The sequence below is a fragment of the Stegodyphus dumicola genome, chromosome 2, assembly GCF_044657685.1.
Source record: "Stegodyphus dumicola isolate Sdum_Otavi_A_Nest chromosome 2, ASM4465768v1".
Classification (NCBI taxonomy): Eukaryota; Metazoa; Arthropoda; class Arachnida; order Araneae; family Eresidae; genus Stegodyphus; species Stegodyphus dumicola.
The window spans coordinates 111,678,642-111,704,078 of NC_140769.1; the positions used below are offsets into that span (position 1 = coordinate 111,678,642).

A 25,437-nucleotide genomic window follows, 5' to 3' on the forward strand; every position below is an offset into this window, starting at 1 on the left:
TTGCGAAATAAGTGGCAACACTTCCAGTAGAATCCTTCTAATCACTTTGCAGAAAACAAGAAAATGACTGGGGAGCATTTAATGCATCCTTGTAAGAGTAAATGAAATTTTGAATTAAATAATTAACTCGCTTAAGTTTCCTAGATTACAGGCGAATTATCATTCCCGCTTTTAAAAATACCAGTACTCAACGAACTATAACCGAGCATAAAATTGAAACTAGACGTTTGTATATCCTTTGGTCTACTAGTTACGACTATAAACTTAACAACTCAATCACTGCTCTGTACGGGAGCTGGAAGTGTGACGAAGTTAAATATTTACAATACCAAATAGTAAATTAAATGCTGTTTAACTGGGCTTGTAATGTATGGAGGTGTTCCCCATGTGTAACGTGGACACGAACCAGTTTCCCTTAAAATGACCTCCACGAGGCATCCCTCCCTTTCCGTGTAGCCCCTAAAGCCGGAGCACGTAATAAGTAAAAAAAAAAATAATGTATGAGCGAAATCTAAGCATAAATGACAACAAAAGCCAGAAAACACTTAAGTAAACTGTAGAACAGTGATGTTGGTTGCATTATCAGTTCGCTATTTCTGATATTTGCTGCCGTTTAAAACATACCTAATTTGTACTACTAATGAGTTTGATTGGCTCAGCAGCGGCCGTGCGGTAAAATCCACTGAATACTGGTGGTTCGCTCAGTGGTTTCCACGAATCCCGTCGAAATAGCTGGCTGCATGGATGTCTTCGTGATTTTCCGCATGTATAACGTGGATGCGAGCCAGTTTTCCTTAAAACGTCCTCCACTGAACATCAATTTCTTGCCGTGCAGTGCCTAACGATGGAGCACGTATTATATAAAAAATAGTTAACATGTGACTAGTTATTCCTTCCTTGAGGCCAGGCCGTTTCGTACCGTCTGCTTTATCCTCTTATTTGATTCTGCCTTTCACATTTCAAAATTCAGATTCATTCCAAATAAAATTCACCCATTTTTTATGATTTATTTTTAAAATTTGTATTTAAAAATAATTTTTATAAATTTTTCGAAACAAATTTCAATTATAATCTGTAAACATTTTACCATCATCTTAAAGTAGACGTATTTCTAAGCGAACCTGCAAAATATTACAGATTTTTATTCAAAATTTCCGAAGTTATACGTGAATTTATATATTCGCCCATTTTGAAATTTGGCATATTTTTTGAAAGCGATAAAACATCAAATGTGGTTTAGACACTTTGCTAAAATTATTTGGAAGTAGAAACGAAGTGACTTTTTTCCCGCTTATGCACAATGTAAAAGGGTAGGAACGAGATACCTTTTTTTCCGCTCCGGCATAATGGAAGGGAAAGGAAAATTAGTTGCCACACGTTAAGAAGTTCGCCAAGTGAATTATACTTGACGCAAACTGAAAAAATTTCGCCAAGATAAATTTTGAATTTCTCCGTAAATTTAGCACCAAATTTTACAAAATTTAATATCTAGGCGTAATTTGAGTCGTAGAATCGAAATATGAAAAAACATTGGTATGTTAATTCAGAAAAAGTCCGATTTTGTGTCAAAATACCTATGTTAGAACAATGCTATATATAAATCTAATATATATCCTAAGTCGCGCTTTCGAGACATGAAAAACGCAATTTGAATTTTGTCAATCGGCTCAATAAAATGGGAGACGTAGAACTTTCCCCCCCCCTTTTTTTTTTTTTTTTTTTTTTTTTTTCGGTAGTGTACATAAAATTTACGTATATTTGCCATAATATCCGGACGCTTTATTTTTCTGTTACTCAGACACTTAAAGTTTGCCTGAATTCAAAAGTATTCGAAAGAGTCCAAAAATAGTTTATTCTTATACAGCGAAGTTTCCATTCTTTAACCTAAAACTTCAGACAGATGTTTAACGTTCTTTTGCTCCGCGAGATCAATGAGATTCTTTAAATTTTCAACGCTTTTATTCCGTAGACGTCTCATATGAATTACGACTCCTTTCTGTGTTCGCTTAGTCGCTGAATAGTTGCCAATGTGTGACATCTGTTCCTTTTCCAGAATGGGTTTCGTTCCAAGAATACGTCGTTCCTTCTATAAAATGTGATGCTTTTTCGATTGGAGGATTTTCACAAATAACGTAGAAATTATAAAATTCGCCCAAATAAGGCTTTTTAAAACGGCATGCTATTTTCTGAAAGTCGTATGAATAAATAAGCTTAAATAACGATTTCAAGCAACTTACGAGCATAATTACTCTTAACAATCTTACACTCAAACAAAGCTTTCCAAATATTTTCTGTTACAAAATTATTGAGCACATGTTTTTCTCCCTAAAAGTCAAACTGTGTAAGTCGAGATTAAAAATACAGACACATACAATGGAATCTCAGTAAGCATTTTAATGGAGAAACTTACCGACTATGTACCAATACATAAACATAGAGCATGAGAAGGATTTTTACTTCCTTATACGAAGTAAAAAGGAAATATTGTAATCACGAAAAATTTGGGGTATCATATTTCAAAGAAAATATCCATTTTGACCGCTATCGAATGCAATTTAACAATGTTAAATGCAATTTAGCAATGTTTTGCATGACATCTATGCCTAAAGACAGAATAAAGAACTCTTTTTGCCAAAAAAATTATAAAACTGATTTAAAACGAATTCTAAGGAGATTTTTTCGTGACGTCTGTACGTACGTATGTATGTATCTCGCATAACTCAAAAAGGAGTAGCCTCAGAACGTTCAAATTTTGTATATAGGACTGCTATAACATTTAGATCTGCACCTCGCATCTTGGTTGCAATCGGCCACATATATATCCACTCTGTCATTCAGCTCAGTGAGTTCAGTTTCATTATTCTTATATATTTGTAAATTGTGCATTTTTTGCTTTAAAAATAATGGAATTATAGTGTTCTTATGCCTTTAGCTAACCTGAATGCAATAATTTTGAAAATAACAACAATTTAAAAGTTTTTTAAGTGCGGCTAAGCCTAATTTTTGTTTACCATAGCAGCCATATTTGTTTACATTTTGAAACTTTGCAGAATAGTGGATTTGTTGCAAATCTAGAGAAACTAAGCTTCGCAACAACAAAGTAACGTCTTCTTTTATTATTACAAATTAAATTAATCTTGATTCATTCAAGAATTATCATTTAAGATATTAGCTTGTTTTTGCGTACTGTAATTTTTTTAAATTTAAACTGTAATTTTAATTGTAAAAACTGTTTTTTAATTCTTTTATCTGTACTTGGTGTGTTATGTTTTTCTATATTTTTCAATTTTTAATGAAAATATTTTGATTTTTTATGTATTTTTGCCTCGCCGGGAAGGGAGAACTGATTTAATTAGTAGCGCATGCGCGCTAGGTAAGCGGCGCGGAATCGTCTGTGAAAAACTCTTTATTTTTTATTGTTTTAATTTCTTTTACACATCGATTTAGATTTATTATAGTATCTGAATAGAACTTGTAGTAATTCTTCAGATGATACAAGTTTTGTGCACTCTGAGTTATAAAATGAATGAGATGTAACGCTGTTAAGTGAACCTCATGGCGAAGTGTCGCTATGGTAAATAAATATAGTGAACTTTAAGGAGTGCATTTATTCTATTGTGGTTTATGCTCTATCGAGGAAGTGGATTTAATTCAAAATTCTCAACTGTTAATTCAATATGTTTAAATGAAATGCAGGAAATTTGCGCATAATTTAATATTCTGAACAAGGATGTCATGTGGTGTACACATCAGATTTTTTTAAATTTTAATTAACATTATATGTTCATGAAATACATCAGTTTTACTCGTTATAAATTAAGTATACATAAATTTATATTAATGAGGTAGATTCTTAATTTGAGATAAGTAGAAAGCGTGCTTCAAGGCTGCTGATCACTGGTGAGCTAGGATCGGTGGCATCATCTTGGAGTAAATTAGTATATTAAATCGAAGGTCACCTGTGACCTACGGATTTCTGTTAGCTTTGCGGGGTAGTGAATAAAACTGAAGGTCACTAGAATCGTCAAGGCCATTTGCCAAAAGTTAACTGCAAGTCGAATGGTATTTTCTAAGGGGTAGCTGAATAACCAAACAGAAAGTTATCAAAAGATCGTAATGCCATTGATCGCCAATAACCTACGGGTAAAATGTTATCCTTTATAGGACAACTGAATAAATTAAAAATCACCAGACACCATCAAAATCGTTGGTCTCCGGTGACATACAATCACTGGTGTGTTATAGCATAATAAATTATCAAAATGTCTTACATTTATTGCTTCATTTCGAACTTATTGTTTAACCACTTAAATTAATTTAGAAAGCATATTTAATATATTTTATGCGCTGCCAAATAGTATCCCTTCGAGAACTGGTTACATGAGAGATAACGTGGAAGACAAACTAAAGATCTAATGTTTAGTTCATCGACAATGCTTCCCAGGACTTATTAATGCCAAATGCATAGTAAGTAAGATATTGGCTTCCCTGCGTCGCGAGACTTAACCGCACTACAGCTTCCCTCACCCCCTCAGAACCAGGCACAGAGGTTCAACCTCCGCCCTCGAACCTAGGAGAGACGCACCGCCTGGGACACGTCGCCCAGACGGCGCTGGTCGTCGATTTGCTACCTACCAGCCGCTCGGGCTGCCCGTCACAGTGGAACATTACCCAGCGAACCCGATGGCGCCCTCCCCGGGTTATTAGAACCACGCCGCTCTGGAACTTGCCAGACCACCGGGCCAGCCAATAGGTGACCTTTCCCGGGGCCTTCAGAACCACCAAGTTCATAAATTTTATATCCCCATGGCCGAGACTGCCTAGGTACAGATCCTAGCCAGTAGCTTCGCAAAGTTCTCTACATCGACCCCCGGGTGGGGGCCAAATGCATAGTAGTGGAATTTAACTGTAGTCAGTATTCTAAAATGTTTGAAAAGACTTGCTAAAGATGTTTCTAACATCATAACTAATGTACGGGTTACCACCATCTTTACCATTGACTGCTGCTGAGATATGAAAGGACACTCACTTATATCTTGCAGCACAGTAAATTTAGATACTTTGTCAAAGTGAAATTAAACTAAAGCTACTAGTGTCATTCATTAACGCTAATCATTGTAGACCTATAGTTTGAGGGTCAATGGCGATCAATCCATAGGTTACTGATATGTGACGATGAAATAAATTTAATTATTCTGCTGCAGAAAGCTGACTATTGACCTTCAGCATAAAACGTAAACTTAAGGACGCGGTTGACTGTTAAGATCAGTGTCCCTTTTATACCTATCATTTGATAATTATTTGTGTAGAGCAAAACAGTTTCTGTGCATTAGCAATATTTGCCAAGGTATGTAGAGGATAAATGTATCGAAATATAGCATAGCTTAACCGTATTGTTACGTACCATTTCCGAATTATGTAAAAATTCTTATAAGAACGTTTCTAAAATTCCAAAAACCTTTCTAAAGAACGTTTTAAAAATTTTTAAATCTGAATTACAGGCTCTAGATCGACACTGAAAATTTCTGTAGCCAACTTTTAAAATAAAACTCCTGCTTAAATATTTTCTGAATCTTGCAGTGACATAATCTGCTAGTTTCTATCTGTGTGTGTGCTATAACTTCTTATGCTCTCGCATTTCATGACTTGTTTATGAAAATATTTGAATAAAGTGTTATCTCTTGTACTGTTATTGCTTACTATAACAGAATTATTTTTCTGCTCATGCAAATAATTTAATATCATTTCTTACTAATTAATATTTTTGAGAAGGATCATTTCTTATTTTTTAATGAACCGTATATGAAAAACAGGGGAAAATTTTTCATGTAATTCATAATTTTTCATTTGTTTAGAACAATCGTTCATGCAATGTAGAGGAAATGTATTTTTAAATTTTTGAAAATTTAATTCTTTGCATTTATAGATTCTTTACAGGAAGTGTACTGTCAGTTTCGAAATAATTTTGTCCCGTGATTTTATATTGTGATGTAAATATTGTATTCTTTCTGGGACATCTTCGTTGTCTACTTAACCTTTGGCAAAAAGTGGGCTGACCTTGGCTGAAATATTTGTTTCGCGGCGATTACGCAGGCATTAATGAATATGCCAATTTAGTTGAATAGTTCATGACTAAACCTGCCGCCAGCAGTCATAAAAGTTATCCGTGTATTCCATAATGAAGACTGGACATTATATCTCTTCCTTATCATCGCTGATCAGTTATTGAACTATTAAAGCTCATGAACACTGGCAATTTCTTTCCGGCCAAGACTTCCATGTCATATCGCTGGGATTCAGATTGCATAGAAATCAAAGCCGTTTCTTTCTTGTAATACCTGTGTTAAGTACGAGGTGCTTAAAATCTATCGCATATCTCTGCAGAGATTAGTTTTTAAGGAATATGAGCAGGAGACTATCGAATCTGATCAAGGAAAGAAACTAATTGTGCATTGTGTTCTTGATGAAAACTGAGATAGAAAAGGCAAACATTAACTTCAGTTGTTTTATACTCAATGTGTTGTCTTGCAAACTCGGTCCCATGATTGACTATCATGGACTAACCTGCTCAAGGACTGTGGACGAATAAATTTCGTTTTGTGTTTACTCCCTAACAGACGAATTTAACAGATTTCTGTTATAGCCGAAATGTTATCGGTAACATTATTCTGTAAAATTTCCATGTCCGCACTGCAGTATGAACGAATACGCTGCGTTTAACGTTGATTCTAAATAAAAGTGCCTAATATGTTTAAGACTCTCAGATGAGTTTACCGCCATTGGCAGACGAAGACGATCTCGTGTCAGATTCTTTCTGAATCGAATGAAACTTTGCTTAGAAATTATTTGCCAAAATAAAAAAGATTTATTCCTGCCTTTTTATACATTATTTTTGAATAGATTTAATGGAGAAAACATTCTATCTCTTTTACGAAGTTTTGAAGCATTAATAAATTTTTTACAAAATGGCAAAATAAGAAATGATCCTTCTTTAATGTAAAAAGCACTTCCGGGATGCTTTTTTTGCTTACTCCTTCCCTTTCTGTCTTGCTATTCTTCGTGCTTGCAATCTCTTTCTCTCTTTCCAGATGATCAAGATGATGATCGTCTGCGTATGCGTATTCACCCTGTGCTGGCTGCCGTTCAATTCCCTCATGGTCATCGGCGACCAGTACCCCGAACTCTATAATCTGCCCAATGTCATCTACTTATGGTTTGCCTGTCACTGGCTTGCCATGAGCCATGCGTGCTACAACCCGGCCATTTACTGCTGGATGAATGAAAAGTACCGTCACGGGTTCCGCATGGTATTCCGTTGGCTTCCCTGTGTGGACGCGGCCCCCGGAGTACGTATGTGCCAGCAGTCTACAATGAACGCTTCCATAGCGACAGGTATCAGCCTGAAGAAGACGTGCACCAAAGTGGATGTCAGCGGGAACGGTGTCAACAGAGCTTGGGATCAGACAGAGCAGAGTAGGATTCATTCTTATGCTATGCATGTTGTAATTGCGCAACGTTTCGCAAAATTAGAAGTCGCCCAACTTTTCCTAATTAAGTTAATTAAGCATCCTTAAAAAAGCATTTATTACATGTATGCCAGCGCGTGTACCAAAGTACTGTACGTTTGATAATAGACCGGAACAAAAGAAATTAATTGAACAAATTCTTTTGATTTTGAAAGTGATACATACCTTTAACTGTTATTCTACATACATGCCCATGGCATCAGTGGCGTAGCTAGGGTAGGGCAAGGAGGGACATCTGTCCCCAGGGCGCAGCATCCAAGGGGCGCCAAATTGATGCTACGAAATTTTTTAATGAAATGTTTTCCATCCTTGGCACACAGAAAGGGGCGCAAATTCTTCAGTTGTTCCCGGGCGCTGGAAACTCTAGCTACGCCCCTGAATGGCATCTAGGCGCTTCTCGAGCTAAAAATCAGATTTTGTATATCCTTCTGCTACCAGTGAAGTGACCAATGTGGTTTCTACTTTCCGAAGCTCTTCTTAGCCCACAAGGAGTTTTCTATCCACAAAACTTTTGATTTTTTTAAAAGATAATGATCACTGGTTACGAAATTGGGTTGTATATCAGATGCTTCCAAATCTACCACTGAAATCCGCATCCATACAGTTATTGAAACAGCTGCTGCTGATATGTACTTGATGTGGTGACTTAAAGCTGGGTGTTGTGGTGGAAAATGGTTCGTTTTTTGAAGAAACATTCTTTACTGACCTTGAGTATATTTAGCAAATAGTGACTGTACTTTTCAATGTACTAACAGCAGAAATGATATACAAAATCTTGTTAATTTGCCTCAGTGCTTTAAATGCCCGTACGGAGTACTAACCGAATGAATATGCAATCAACGCCGGAATGTAAGTAGTAGCAAAGTATGTCATACGGATGATTAGGTCAGTCATGCTGCTTATTAAGTAATTTTTTTTATCTCGTTAAAATCTTGTTTTATTTCCATATGATAAATTATTATTAGGTTATGCTTTGAATGCTAACTCATACCGTCAAGTCACTTGCCAGTGTGAAAACAAAAATCTATTTGATCTTCAAGAAGGAAAGCAATATCAATTTTTCGTCCGAATGTTTTCTCTAGATTGCCACCGTTTCCCTACCAACCTTAAAAATCTGTCAAATCATTAGCAAGCATATGGCATTTATAAAAGGCAGGTAGATATCAATTTTACTATTTTCTTACAGGAGATAGATACACGTGTTTGGTTGCAGCTCCTATTGTAATAACGTCGCTTGGCTTTCAAGTCAGGATAGAAATTGTTTTCATATTTTACCAGACATTTTGCATTTCCGGAAACGAAATTTAACAGGGAAGAGTCTTAGTGATGATGGAACTTAAAGGTAACTGCAAACAAATTTCTGGAAACGCAACAACAACAAAAAAAACTTTTTGGAACGTTTGGGTATCTTTGAAAAGTATAAGTTATCTACCGAGCAAATCATATATCACCCGAACACTTGTTTGAGACTAAACGTATATTCAGTAATTCTTCCAGAAATCAAACATTAGTTTTAGAATATTTTTCGTCTTATTAATATGGAATGGTATATACTATCTCACACGCTAACTAAAATATTCCACTAAACTAACTAACTAAAATATTAAGCTAACTGAAATATTCATATAATAAAATATTCAAATATATCCCCGCGTCTGGATAACGTAGAGGGCAAGTGATTAAGTGGGATGGTATTTAACTGCTGCTTGGGTAAGGTTAATCATTGTTGGGAGTGATGGCAAAGGCTGCTGATCGAAGCGAATTTGATGGAGGGCAGACTGTAATGGCCTGAAAACTTGAAACGAGTATCTTCGAAACTGCACGACTGGTAGGTTGTTGCCGTTGTTAATATTCATGCAGAGTGGATAAATGACGTTGAAACTAGCAGTGGACGCTAAGGTGTCGGACGTCCACGCGTCATTGAAGAAAAAGGACGTCAGAGAATATCCCACTTGGTACAGCAAATTCGGCGCCAGACAGTGGTTCATCTGGCAGCCTAATGTCCAAGTGCAAATGTTTTTGAATACACTGTTGGATATGGTACGCTTACTAGCCTATTTCCCAGAGAAAACCCGTCCCAAGCTTCACTGGACACAGTGGGCAATGAAGCAGCTAACCAATTGGCAAGAGATAGTGCAAATGAACAACTTGCACCACCCATTTCTCTACCAATTCCATTATCACATCTTAAATCAAGACTGGAACAGGACCTTATGTCCCTGTGGAAAACTAACTGGGCACAAGAGCTAGCAGACAGGAGGACATTTAATTTCCTCCCGGTGCCCTCGAGGGAATTAACCACTACAGGAAGAGTAATAACACATTTCCTGACGGCGCATGGCCCTTTCGCAGCCTATCTGTTTCACTTCGGATTGCACCACGCAAACTCATGCATATGCGGCTCAATAGGTACCATCGATAACTATATGTTCGAGTGTGAAATCACCAAAGACCTACATTTCCGGCCGTATACAACTGAAAATGCCCAGGTATGGCTGAAACAACTTCAAAAGAGTAAGCTACTGCGAAACAAACTTAAAACTCTTATAGACTACCTGGCAATGAATTGCAAAAATCTAAAAGCAATCTAAAAAAATTATTCAGCACAGTCAAAGTGTTGACGGAGTCTCTTTAATAACAATAGGTCACAAATACCTATCTTCCTAATGAACTTATAAATTCAGCTACAAATTTATTTGATTTTTAATTAAATTTTAATATTCTATAAAGATTTTTGGCTAGGCTTAGCGATAATAGAATGGTCCACCAATTGAGTACACATGCTGATAGTCATATAACAGGCTGTACAGCAACTCAGCTGATGGTAAGTAAGTAAGTAACAGAGAGACTCGGGGACAGAGAGACTGGATCATGGATAAGTGGAAGACAGTTGCGTGGTTGGATGAATCATGATTTCTCATTCATCACGTCGATGATCGTATCAGGCTAAGCCATCTTCCAACCGAACAGTTGCACCCCCGATACAGCAGTCATACACAGGCTGGTGATGGCGGTATTATGCTTTGAGGGACGTTCTCATGAACGGCTCTGGGACTCTTATATGTGGTAGAACAGACCATGAAAGCTGCTAACTATCTGAACGTAACTAGGCATAAGTTGTACCCTTACATAACGTCTGTATTCCCAACTGGAAATGGAATCTTCCAGCAGGAAAACGCTCCATGACTAAAGGCTCGAACTGTGTTGGAATGGGTGTATGCTCGTAAGGATGAATTCCGATGAATGTTCTGGCCACCTAACTCGCCGAATCCTAACCCGATAGAGCACATTTGCGATGTCATGGAGCGACAGTTCAAAGCTCTAACACCACCATGCCGGAATATCTCGACTTTGCGTGACCTATGTATAGGCATTAGATACAACTTGTGTCCAGTCATCTACCAAGAACTTGTAGTATCCATTACAAGGCGAGTTACAGCTGTTTTGCTGGCCAAAGGTCGCGCAACACGTTATAGAATAGGTGGTCATAATGTTTGACTCTTAGAATAGGTGGTCATAATGTTTGGCTCTTCAGTATATTATTCCATCATATAAATGCTTTTAAAATATGTTTTGATATTTAATGAGAATTATTTATATTCATATTTTGATTTATTTGTTTAAGTATTTTGCTTATTGATTCCAAAAAAGGTTTATTCTTGCAGTTTCAGATAACATGTCACACCGAATAACATGTTACTTTTTCCTGGCCAAACTGGTAACCTGTTAACGTAGTTTGATTACTTTTTCAAAACGAAAACATTCTATTCATTTAATTATTTCTGTTCCTTTCTTATTACTATTACCAAACGACCAAACGAACGGTACTTTCTGAACATATCTCATTAAACAATAGTTCTAAATTGAATATGACAAAAAGTAATTTCTGGGAGTGGTGAGAAGCTTCATTTTCCATCAGTGGTTGTATATATTTTTCACTGTCTTTCTTTAGTTGCTGGGCTGAAATGTATATCTATGAAAGCTTATAAAAAGACTTACGAAGATTTCCAGAGAGAAGTGTCGGTACATTGCAATATTATTGTTAAGTGCTACAGTTTTACTAAGATCTTTTTAAATACTAAGCCAAATGAGAAGAAAAATTCTTATTTTTGCAAAAGGAGATAAGAATTTTCATAGATGAGGAAACACACAGCTAAAAATGGTCGAAAAATAATAAAGACGTATTGAAATTTTCTCTATCAGGAAACGAAAATCGAAAATTTAAAAAAAAAACTTCCACAAACCAAAGGCTGCAATCAGTGAATAATAAATTCAGTGACAACCATTTGTGACATAAAGTTAAGAAGAAATGTGGAGCAGATAGTATCTTCCCCATCCCAAACTAAAGACCGAATTTTTTTCCTTTCAAACCCTCTTGCCCTCGCTCGTTAAAAAGAGATGTTATCGGAATCGATGTCTTTTTTTTTTTTAAAAGGAATCATTGGCTTGTTCTTCTCTTACTAGATGCTTAGATTAAACTGAAGTATAAAAAATTAAAAGTTTAAGCATCCACACACGCACATCCTATTTTATACATAAAGTGATTTATATTTTCCTTCCTGTTCTGCATCTATTTTCTGTTATGTTAGAATTTACTAGACTTCTGCTTATGTATTGTTAGCGCATGTCTATAATTTAAAAATATAATATTGGATATAAAAAAAGATAAGTTATTTAAATACTGTTGTTAAATTTTCTTTTTATTTCTAAACAATATGTGTAAATTAACATCCTATATGTTACGCGGCTATTGTACTATTGCAAGATTATTTGAATATGAAAATTTCAGAGATTTTATTCTCATAATGGTAAGTTACTTATTATAAATCGTCTATTAATTAGAATTTATATTTTTAGGAAATCTTTAATTCTTTTGGCAATGATATCAGCAAATATCAAAAGTCGTCGAGAGAGCATATTTGTCATATTATTAAAAATTTAACTGTTATTAGAGTTCATTAACATTCTATCAAACTGTTTTATTAAACTTGTAAAATTACAAAAATGCAATCATCTAATTTTATGTTGTACTTTAATTACTGGTAATAATCATTATTTACTGGTAATAATCATTATAAAATGTTAGAAAAATAAATTTTAAGATTAATAAAACCATTCGTTTTGGAATTCGATTTCATTTACTTCCTAAGCTTAAATGAATTCTGCGCATTTTTTACATTTTTAATACTTTTTAAAATCATTTGCAATATTGTAAATAAATTAAAATTTGCTTCATTTTTTTAAATTTCATTCTCGAAAGCTCCTGAAATCACCGTTCCTTACTAAAAACATCACTTCTTCGTGAAGGGAGACTGCTAGACGCTTGCAATTCAAGATCCGGGCTTCCATGTGCCCATATTCAGATGGAGGACTAAGTTATTCACAATTTGGTGGCTGTAGGTTTTCTTGTTTTTCCACAATTACATATCCTGGCGAATGGTATGGATATGTAATAATTTTATAGATTTCCCTGTATGTCAAGTGAATATAAGCAGCTTCCCTTAGAAAATTCTGTACAAAAAGCACCCCTCTCATAGACACGCAGATAATCCTCGTCTGATTTGCTGTAGATTGTTGAAGAAATATTAATGTCTTTCTGTATAGGACTGTATATTAATGTCTTTCGGTATACTCTGGAGTGGGAAACGTGAAAACAAAAGTTCCCTCGCCGAGATCACGCGCGAGAAAATGCAATATTTCATTGAATGTTGCAGAAATTGTCATGCACATTTTATAAAACTTTGGCATAAGGGAAGTATTAATTAAAACAATATGTGTTGCATCCCCATAGCTTGTGTGTGATTTAAGTCTGAGAAATAGAGAGGAAAAACGAATTTCCATAAATTTAACCCAGAAAATATCAAAAATCAAGAATTATCCTGAAATGCAACGCAATACCATCTTTCTCCAATTTATCTTCTTGAAAACCTGAGAAAAAACACTAAATAATTTTCCTTTGGAAATGATTGAGAAATCATCCTTTACAAACAAAACGCCAAATCTGGAATATGAAAGACGTTGGATAAGTTCATCATCTATCGTTACTGCCATATATTATGCTTTCATTTCGGGCTGTCATGGGATACAAAAATTTGTTCTCTGTTGACGGAACCTAAAACCTTTCTTCTACTTTGAAGACTTAGAATCATTTTTTGCATTTTGTTTCCGTCTAGATATTATTTTCAAAGCTCATCATTTAAGTAGAGCTTTAAAAATAACATTTGAAATTTCGCATTTGCGAAACATAATTCTTACGTGAAGCCTAATATTTCCTGAGAAATTTCATTTGCCGTATAGAAGTTTAATGCGCCTACGTAAATGTGCAAAATTAAGCAAATAAATTGGTGTAGATTTCGTATGAGGTCATTTTTGTGAGTGCAAAAGTGAATTAAATCGTTTTAGGAGGGAAAAAATGATTTCCTGATAGCTTTAGTGAGTCGAAGAAATCCGCATTTTCTCATAACTACATCAAAAGAAGTTTATGAAGTTTTATAAGAATTTTTGAATGCGAAACATGCCTGTAAAGTGATTGGGATTTTATTTTGGAGGAGGAGACGTGAAATATGTGTAATGCCTTCGGCGGAATTCGAACTCCAGACCTTCCGATTTTTAGCCGGACGTGCTTCCAATACAACTATCAAGGCATGCGGTAAAAGGAAGGAAATAACTTACATCCTTCTGAATTAACAGCGAACGGAGAGGAGGGGACCTAGCTGCCAAATCTTGGTGGTGACGAATAATCGTCCATTACATATTTACTTCCTTGTAGAAATTAAGGAAGTATTGTAATCCCGAAAAATTTTGGGTATCATATTTCAGGGAAAATATTTATTTTGACCGCTGTTGAATTCATTTAAACGATTTTTTTTTTTGAGTAACATTATAAGGTATTTCTCCCGCCTTCTTAGCAAGCCTTCGTAGTGTAATGGTCTGCACGCTGAGCGATTATTCCAGAGGTCTGTGGTTCGATTGCCGACGTAGGCGTTGCTCCTTTTTCATCACTCCTGCTTTAAAAATAATCTAATGCCTCTGCAGTGGCGCCCAAACTAAAAGGGCGGTGGATGATATTTCTCCACACCCAGGATTTGGCGTCTGGGTACCTTAAAAACCCCAGTCGCCCTAATGGTCTGCACGCTAGCGCGTATTCCAGAGGTCCGTGGTTCGATTCCCGGCGAGGGCGTTGCTCATTTTTCATCTCTCCTGCTTCCAATTAACCTAATGTCTCTATAATCGGTGTACCTACGGGTAGAATGAAGGATAAATATGCCAGGATTTAGGGCTTAAAACAAAAGATACACAGATTGAGAAAAGCCCAAGTTGCCTGGGATCTGAAGTCCGCGTGACAAGCCTAATAGCGAGGATAAAACAACGCCGCAGAATATTTCTCTCAAGAGAATAAGATTAGCAACGTGGCCTTCAGCAGGCAAAGCACGCTCTGATTCTACCCTCTAAAACGTTCACTTAAATACTGTCTCCTTTCTATCCCATTTGAATACGCATGAGCTAGAAATTTGCATTCTGGCAAGAAAATTGGAAACGAGAAGGCCAGTAAAGCACGTTAACATAACTAGTTAATGCAACTAAAATGAAACCTTATAAAATGATAATTCATCACTATCCCAATATGAATAAGCAGACATAAACCACTTCAAAAGATAAAAGTTAATGTGACAAAAGGTAATGACATTTCGAGCACGACTCAGATTTGATATGAAAGGTGAATCATAAATCCAAAACTGAGAAGAAAGCTTAATAAAATCGATCGTTTTGATTTGATATGAAAGGTGAATCATAAATCCAAAACTGAGAAGAAAGCTTAATAAAATCGATCGTTTTGATTTTACTTTCTAATGTAAAGTAAACATACTGCAATTAAAGCTGAAATTTTTACACAGCTTTAAAATATATGCTTTTACAGGCCTAAAATATTTTCACAATGGTTTGGGATCCTTAAAGGCGTCAACCAATTATTCGGTAAGTCAGAGATTATTAAAAGAATTTCTCAGCATAAAAGTACGAAGTATATCCTGATCAAATTATAACTTCCTTAAAAATAAAAAAATGCTTCATTAAGCTTCAGCTACATAATTATAAAAAAATGATTTAGTTTGTTACTCTGATTATTAATGCAAGTGAAAAGGCTGCTTGTTTAAAAGTGCCCGCACCTTTATAGTGGTTGTTTTCCAAAGTAAAGCATTTATTTCGATAAAGGTCTGAGCAACTTTTTCCAGTGAATGCATATGCCCTGGAATTGATAAACGCATAAGAATTCTGCTTCCTCGCGTAATATGATTACCACAAGGCTTACAGTGACTGTAATTTAGTTTATGAAATGCATTTACTTTTGCTTTTATAGAGTGCTCACTCAACATATCTTTCATTGCAGATGATAAAAATGATGATTACCGTAGTATCTGTGTTCACTCTCTGCTGGCTTCCTCTGAACGCCCTGATAGTGGCAGGCGATGAACATGATTTCATCTGGCAATATCCCAACATCCACTATATCTGGTTTGTTTGCCATTGGCTGGCCATGAGTAACGCCTCCTACAACCCCATCATCTACTGCTGGATGAACTCCAAGTACCGCGAAGGCTTCAGGCACGTGTTCTACAAGGTTTTCTGCCTGACAGGCGAGGACCATCGATTCAAGGGCTCCCTGCATCGAAATGGATTGCACAGGTATACCAACAACACCGTCTATACCAGTATTCGTTCCACTGGGTTCCAGAGGGGGTCCCAGAGTTCAAGCCATAAGGGTTCCTTCAGGAATCAAAAGCAACAGCACAACAGGACGGAGAGCCTGTTGATTCGTGGAGAACATAACGAGAAGTTCTCACAGAACCTAAATGGGCATTCCAAGAACTGCTTGGACTCTCCTGTTTGAAAAGATCTCTGAAGCATTTACCATATATAAGACTCAGCAGTTAGGTTAGATGTGTTCGTGCATACACAAATTGTGATTAATTATTTCTATGTTCATTTTCTCCTTCATTTTTACTAGAGAAAGCAAATGGGATGTAGATGAATGGAATCACTGAATAAGTGGAATGATTGCATATTTGCAAATATGTCATCATCCGAAGTAAACCTCCTACACTAAAATTCATCTTTGCAAGCATTCTGGAAGTTATTATATTCCTTCTCCAAAGAGCGCGTTTGGTAAGGTGTGCTTATCCACATGCGAACCGCTGCCATGACACTAGGAAACGTGGGTTCTAAGTCTGGGTTATAAAAATGATGTGCTAGTACATCATACTTTTCTATACGTGATAAACACGGATCTCCTTATTATCTGCAATGCGTGGTCAAAATATGGGAATTTCTTGACTGTAAAAGTAACGATAAGCCTTTGTTCCTGCTCATTCATCAATTTCACAAGCACCTAACAAGATTCTCTTACTCCCCCTGTAAATAAAATGTGGCAGTCAGAATATAGAAGCTTATTTACTACTCTGAAGGAACCACCATTCAGTTTATTCTGCTATGACAGCGTGGAAAAAAAAAATGGATGTTGCAAAATGTTCTTGGCATGTCAGTTTGTGGCAATTTATAAACGTGCATCTACGTAAAGAAACCAGGTAGTTTAATCAAATAACTAAATAAATACATTTTAACTACACAATGAAACGTTCTTTTGTAAGTTATTTCGACAATACTCTTCTTGATAACTTCCCACTTTTTGATAACCTCGCTCATAAGCCATACGGTCTGTCTCAAAAGTTTAGAAACAATTGAAAGTTATGTGTTAATAGAAAGCGATGCAAAAATTAAACGAAATAGGACAGTTCCAGAGCGTTGCCATATGAACGTGACTCAAAATCTTTAACTTTCAAATTGTACCTGCTTAAGAAACTGAACAATTTAAAAGCAGCAAACACACTCCTAACCTATATTTTGTAAAGATTAGAAAATATCTTTGGAGAAATCTTCCAAAAAATTCTAGACACTTGTATATTATGTTATGCTATTTTGCATTTTTCGTATATACAGCTTATGTTTCCGTTGCGCGGAAAGTAATACCTTTAATTTAGTCTACACCAAGGAGGTTAGAATAAATGGAGTAAACCTCGCTCGTAAGTCCCATACGATGAAAATGAAGCCATGAAATGACCTCACGACTTATCAAAGCCGCCACCATAAGTGGACTTCTAGTTTTGTTTACATTCTTATCGGTGTTGTCTTGATCAGGAGTTCTCAAACTTTTCAAATTGTGAATCACATAAATATGACACAAAAATATATGTACCACCAATAAAGCATATCGCCATTAAAAATCAATGCATCCTAAATGGAATGTATATAATAAAAGAATAAAAATCTTTAAATTTATATTATTTAATTATATTCGTAAATAACACTTTTGCATTACAATAAAATATAAATGAGTATACTACGAGTATATAGATATAAATTACAATTGTGGTAAGTAGTAATAATACATATATTAAGCAAATAATATAGTTGTACAAAACAAAGAAGACACCTGAGTCACAAGGTCAGCACTGACTAAATACATTTTTAAAAAAATGTATACATTCTGCCTTTTTGACATTTTAGATATTACAAGGTTTAAGAAAATGGTGAACGTTGTGAAATTTAGCCAGTTTCCTTGGAAAAGTTATCATTTCAACATTCAAGCTAGAGCCGTAAAAGCCTAAAACTTAAAAAATATATGTGTTTCTGAATAATAAATATTAAAACAAAATGTTAAAAGGAGCGTTATTTTGCATTCATTTTAAACATTCATTTAATATTTTCTGTAAAAATTCTACCATTAAAAATATTGTAATGTGCCACCAGTGGTACATGTACCACAGTTTGAGAACCGGTGGTCTAGATGCTAGCGCTTCATCAATGAACATTTATAAGTCTCCTGTTCTAATTTTGATACTTAACATAAGAGATTTTTCTATTTAGTATATAAAAAAATCACAAGTATTGCAAATAACCACTTTAAGTTTAATAAAATCTAGGTACGTGAGAATGTGTAAATGGTATCTATAAAACGAATATACACATAGCAACACCTGGAAGATCAGTAAAAGTTTCAATGGTATTTTATGCAAATTATATCTACACTTTTCTCACTGCGGATGTTGATATATGCTCTCGAAGTCAATGTAATTTTATTTAACAATATGCTTCGTAGTTTTATCTGCACGCTGTATGGCATGATAAGTCGTGACATCACGCTGCTGACATTTCCTTTGCTTCATTTCTGTGACGTCAGGCTTACTCCATCTATTATAATCTCTGCATACAGCATATAATGGTCTGCATACAGCTCGTAAGTGGCAAGTTCTGAAAGTGTTGCCATTCGGAAGACTATAAAATAATTAATTTATCTTTCAAATATAAATCATATGTAGTTCTTAGCAAGCAGAAGGATTTAAAGGCAACTAACACGCATCTTAATAACTTAAATCTTTACTTTGTGTTTCCAAATACCTGTGATTAATGTAGTACAAAATACATTTATTCTATAATACATGTAACTGATAATTTTATGAAGTATTACTGAAACTAATAAAAAATCTTTCTAACGTCATCTACATCATAACTCCTACAAAATCGTTCGAACTTTACAAAAAATTCAAGTTTTGAGTTGCATCAAAACAGATAAAAAATTGGAAAATTAAGTTAAAAAAAAAAAACAAAACTTCATAAATTAACTAATTGGATTGCAACACAAACCATCATTTTTAGAACATCAATTAGTAATTAGTGAAGCTATTAATGGAACAAAACAGTTCTCTCCGTTTTAAAATATCATCAATTAAACATTTTTTAACAAAATGCTTTTATGTAAGATATCTTTTTTTTTTTTTTTTTTTTTTTTTTTTTTTTTTTTTTTAATTTTCGTGTAAAATTCACATGTTTTATTTTTTGTATATTTCATTACCGCTGAATTCTGTTTTCTGTTGGAATTTTATTCGCAGTTTTTGTTAGAGCCTAAATTTTGAGACAGACTGTGTTGGTGTTTGTTGATAATTACCGCCACCTGTAACTTTTATTTTATTTAATTATTGTTTCGTAAATTTACTCTTTTATATTAAGTCAATATAAATTTTTCCAGCAGTTCATGAAATTTGATTTAATTTGTCTGCAAAGCTTTTTTACATTTAAATGAATGAACCAGAAATTCTTTGAGTATTCTTTATATGATTTTCGATCCTAAACGAAAGGTAAAAATAAATAAATAAGAAAGTGAACACATAACTCTTTTAATAAAATTTACATTTGAAAGAAAGGATTACAGAAACTCATTACTCAGCGTCGTTCAAATATCTTCTGTTTAATATGTGAATGTAAATTTTATGCAATAGATTTACGAAGCAGTACATGACATCTTTCTATGTTCTTGGAAAATCTCTTTTGCTTGATTGTTATCTAAGTATTATTGAATTTAAATTGCATACTCTGTTCATCTACAAAGTTTTAGAACTGAATATACATAAAAACTGAGGTTTAAAGAAATAATCTTTATCAATATTTAGTCGTCTGCGGGAATTTATTCTGATGTTATAGCATATTCATAAATCTTCTATATTGTTTCTTAAAAATCAGCTTTTGAAATATTCTTTCTTTGCGTTGTTGGGGTTTTCTAAAAGATTGAGGTGAAACGTTTTCAAAACTGTGCCTTTTAATCTGAGATCATTTGAAGTATTTATACAGATCTTAAATCCAGCGAGTATGGATGATAAGCATTATTATAAATTTTTTATGTCTTTGCAAATAGTTCTATTTGGCGATGAAAGTAGTATTTTTCTTCTTGACCCTTTCAGCGCGTGACAGAAAGCATCAACTACTTAAAAAAAATAAAAGAATTTTCCTCGTTTCCTTTTCGTAAAATTAGGATATTTTGTGGCAACAAGTTTACATGTGTTAATTATCATTGTCCTAGTCATTGTTTGCCGGCCTCCTTAGCGTGACACAAAAAGTCGTTCTAAAACTTTGTAGATACACTGCGCATATGTTCTCTTGTACATATTCTTTTATGTTTCATTGTGAACTTTGAGGATAATGGAATAAATAGCACGGGTAAATCTGGACTAAGTACGAAGGACTGATTGTTTCTCTGTACGCATTTTTAACCCTGTCACTCTTATCAAATACGTATTTTGTGACTCGCACTCATACACTCCTGATGAAGCTCTGTTCTTGAATATTTAAAGTCGTAAGCTATTTGTACACATCATAATGGTTTTTGTTTTGTTAAGAAATGTGTCATTGTAATAGTGTTTTTCAAAATCATTTTTTAATTATTTTTAAATTTGCATAAATGTTTTATTGTGTATTTCATGAACTGAAAATGAACCCCAAATGCATTTGATGTAAATTTGAATAAATGTTCATAAATGAAATGTATTATATATGTTTCATTCTCTCCCTCAGATCATAGCTCTTCATATTATAAGTATTTTTCGAAATTTAAAGGACGCATATTATTTCAACGTGAAGAAAAAAATGTTTTAAAACACTTTATTTGGTAAAACTTATTTCGGACATGTTTTTGCAACATCATTCGGTGCGAATGATTTTACAAACTTTTTAAAATGAAAATATAATTTATTGAGCTACAATACCTAAGAAATCCCTACTTAACGATCTCTGCAGAACAATAAAAAAAGCATAATTATTTTTACAGTTCTGAATGTATTTCTTGTAGGATGTTTACTACAGAGTAAGATACTATTTGGCTTATTTAGGAGTGCCTTCGAGGAGGACTTTCTAAGGAAAACTCGATCATATTCCTTAAAACACGAAAGCTCCCATAGAGCTCGTGCATCAGGAAATCCAATCCAATGTTTACATGATGTAGTTCTCTTATCCTCGGGTGTACCAGTCACATTCTAAAACGCGAAAAGCTGTATTTTTAACAATTAAATTCACATTTATCAAGAATGCAGCAAAATAAAAATAAAGCAAATTAAAATTGCAGAAATATAAAATAAACTTTTTGAGATGTGATACAATGAAACATGCGTTGATCGATACTGCTGAGAAATAAAATAAATTTTGATACGAGATTCCTAATTTCGAAAAGTAGTTCTTTTAATAAATTAAATGTAAAGTAATTAGATTGAAAACCAATTACAACTTTTTTCTGAAGCTAACTTTTTAAACATTTCAAAACAAGTTCGTTTACAAATTCTACTTTCCAACTCCCAAATAAAACCGAGCAGTGATGTTGAAATTATATAGTAACATATTTCAACCCAAAAATTTCATTTTAAATTCCGACTCCCAAATAAAACCGAGCAGTGATGTTGAAATTATATAGTAACATATTTCAACCCAAAAATTTCATTTTAAATTTTATTTGAACGGGAATAACTTTCTTTACTGCTTTTATACTTTCCTCTTAGTACCATTTTACGTTCCAAAACGAAATACAGAGAAAAACGTGGGAGCTTTCAAATTTGAAATAATTTCTTTTTTCAATTAAGTTTTACTGCTGCTTATGTTGGCAGAAAGAATATAATTTCCTAAATAGCAGGTAAATGTATGTCAATTTTTTTATATTTTTAAGTTGTAAATAGTAATTTTTTTCTGAGGTGTTTATATTGTAATCTGAAGATTACTTTTTATTAACTGGGAATTAGCTCAATTTTCTATGTAAAGGCACATTTTCTAATGAAATGTCACTCGACATGTTATTGAAAAACTAGTGATCTATTATCTAAATTGTCTCGGTGGTGTACATTTAAACTTTGATGGTAAGTTACTAAAACAAAAACATTAATAATCATGATAAATATTTTAGTTTTTTGCTACATCCATTTCACAATATTCTGGCAGAAGATTCTGAAACTGGAAAAATGTAGAATTATTAAACATACTGTACTTTTGAACACCTTGAAGGTGTGTTATTGTTTCCAGTTGGAGATTTTACTTGTTACAAATAAGAACCAGAAATCATGGCCTATTGAAGAAATCCGAGAAATCTGTAACAAGCTTCCATTTTTTAAAAGTACGCTGTTCATCGGAGTAACAAAATTTTTAATCAAAACATTTTATTTATACTTCTGAGTAACATTTTGCGGCAAATGTTATTTTATGCCAACGGCACTGCAGAATTTATTTCACTTTATTTAGTGCGATATTTCTTATTTTGAATATTTTCAATTTTTTATTTTTAATGTTTTTTGGTGTATGGTATGGTGGTGTATTTAGTTATGGCAAAGCACACTAGGGCTATCTGCCTAGGGGAAGGGATGCCTTTCGTGGAGGACTTTCTAAGGGAAACTGGCTCGTATATACGTTACACATGGGGAAAACCACGAAAACGCCCATGCAGCCAGCCCGTTCGCGGGATTCGAACCTCGGACCGAACTACCAGTGTTCAGCGACTTTACCGCTCGGCCGCTGGTGGGCGAATGTTTTTTGCAAAATTTTTAATAAGTAGAGAGCTTGGCAATTTAGAGCTCGAGCTGGCGATTTCTCGCCAAAAATGGCAACCCTATATTCTCTTGCCATTGTCTGGCAATTCTAAACCTGCCTTGCGGGGAAGCTATTCTACTGCACCTGGACATTTCGTAACAGTATGAAAATAATGTAGAGAATAAATGTATTATAAAAAAATAACGCTATGTACACTGCTCAAAAAAAAAAAAAAAAAGGGGACAGTTCTACTTCTCCTGTTCTAGTGGACCGATTGAAAAAATTCAAATTTCGTTTTCCATGTCTCGAAAGCGCGACTTGAGATATGTATTAGATTTATATATAGCATTGTTCTAATATAGGAAGTTTTACACAAAATCGGACTTTTTCTGAAATGACCTGCCACTTTTTTTCAGTAATTCGATTCTAGGACTCAGATTCTGCTAAACTGCCAAGTTTTGCAAAAATCACACGAATAGTTTTTAAATAATTAGCTTTCAACATTTTAGCTCGTCAATGTTAATTCAGTTTGGTATGTATTTATTAATATCTCATTTTTTATTACATTTACTTCATTCCTTCTTTCACAATTCGAAATTTAGGTTCTTTCCAAATAAAATTCACCCATTTTTTATGATTTAATTTTAAAATTTGTATTTTTAAATCATTTTTATAAATTTTTGGGAAAAAATTTTTGAATTATGACCTATAAAATTTTTACCATCATCTTAAAGTAGATGTATTACTAAGTATACATGCAAAAAATTAGAGCTTTTTATTGTTTTTATTGTTATAAGTTTTCGAAGATATACGTGAATTTATATATTGGCGCCTTTTAAAATTTGGCATGTTTTTGAAAAGGATAATAACATCTAATGTGGTTTACGCACTTTGTTAAAATGGTTTGATAGTAGTAACGAAGCGACTATTTTCCACAATGTAAAATGGTTGGAACGATGTGACTTTTTTTCCACTGCTGCACAATGGAAGGGAATTTAAAATAGGTTGTCATATATAAAACGTTCGCCAAGTGAACAATTCTCGACGAAAACTTAAAAAAAAATTCGCAAAGCTAAATTTTGCATTCCTCTAAATTTCACGCCATATTTTACAAAATTTAATATTTAGGCATAATTTGAGTCGTAGAATCGAAATATGAAAAAACAATTGGTATATTATTTCAGAAAAAGACCCACTTTGTGTCAAAATACCTATGTTAGAACAATGCTATATATAAATCTAATATATATCCTAAGTCGTGCTTTCGAGACATGAAAAACGCAAGTTGAATTTCGTCAATCGGCCCAGTAGAACGGGAAATACGGAACTGTATTTTTTTTTCGCAGTGTACCAGTAAATATTTTAATTAATTTTACACCATTTCACTTTCAAGAAAATAGTGCAGAAACAAACTTAGAGATTTTCAGAATTCAAATACTTTTTGAAATTAATTTTATAGTGCAGTTTTCATTTTACCAAACAGTAAGCGATAAGCGACGGAGGACGTGACCACTACCCCTTTACTAATAAGTTAATTAGCACAGTGCCACGCCCACCCTTATCTAGAGTTTGACCAGAGGGCCACATGTGCGGCCCGCACAGGACGCTCAGACCCAACATCTGAACCAATCGGTTGGCAGCTCTGCGAACCAATTGCCACCTAATACCACCGGGCAGACTCCCGTCCAAATTGACCAGGTCCAGTATTTATTGATTCATAAACCATAGATGCTACATGGCCATACAGGGGCGTTTAAAATATTCATATGCTTTGGAATACATAATTGAGAAGGGTACATAATTGTGCGTTGACATTAACAAAAGACTGCAAATGATCACAAAGCTTCCAACGCATAACTCAGAACAGATCTTATAAGGTTTGCCAGAAAGATTTTCTTACAACAACCGATCTTCATGCATTCTGGGCAGAGGACCAGCCCATTTAAGTCTCTGTAGTTTGAAGAATTTTTCTACAACAGGTTGTCTGTTGATCTTACATAGCTCTAAACCAGATCTTCTACTCCACGATCCAGTCGCATGGACCCCACCAAGTATGCAGCGCAAGATCCTTTTCTCAAATATCTTCAAAGCTTTCCTCATCGCGTAACGTCAGCTCCAAAGCTTCCAACGCATAACTCAGAACAGATCTTATAAGACTTACAGAGTTTCACTTTCTTTCGTATCATATACTAACGAGCACTGGAAAGACTTTAGAGGAATTATTCTCAGGTCTTTGGGCAACAGACAAAGTCAGAAGAAGTGTATATATGAGCTTTTATTCAATCCTATGTATTTGTACCATTGACCCTAGTTGGGCTTACATAAGCCAATACTTCTGGCTTAATTTAAATAAGTAACTTTGAACTTAAAATAAAATGTAATAAAACTAGTCTAACAGCCCACAGGAAAATTTAAACACGCAGGAAGGCTTTGGCTTGTAAGTCGGCGGAACAAGTCTACTGGCTAGAAACACTCAACGCCACTGAACTAAATCGCTATTAATTAACAATGTGGCCTTCAGGTG

General features: G+C 34.4%; 1 protein-coding gene across 2 annotated transcripts in view; it reads left to right on the forward strand.

The window, feature by feature from the left end:
• Window positions 1-20,897, forward strand: part of LOC118185080 (RYamide receptor-like) — a 467,244-nt gene extending 446,347 nt beyond the window's left edge. The window contains exons 5-6 of one of the 2 annotated variants that reach the window (XM_085811030.1): window positions 7,089-7,473; window positions 15,913-16,145. In XM_085811030.1, coding sequence (XP_085667156.1) covers window positions 7,089-7,473; window positions 15,913-15,995 — 468 coding nt within the window. In that variant the 3' untranslated portion in view covers window positions 15,996-16,145. Of the gene's footprint in view, window positions 1-7,088; window positions 7,474-15,912 lie in introns of both variants that reach the window. The other variant, XM_085811029.1, reaches the window with a different exon arrangement.
• Window positions 20,898-25,437: the final 4,540 nt, after the last annotated feature.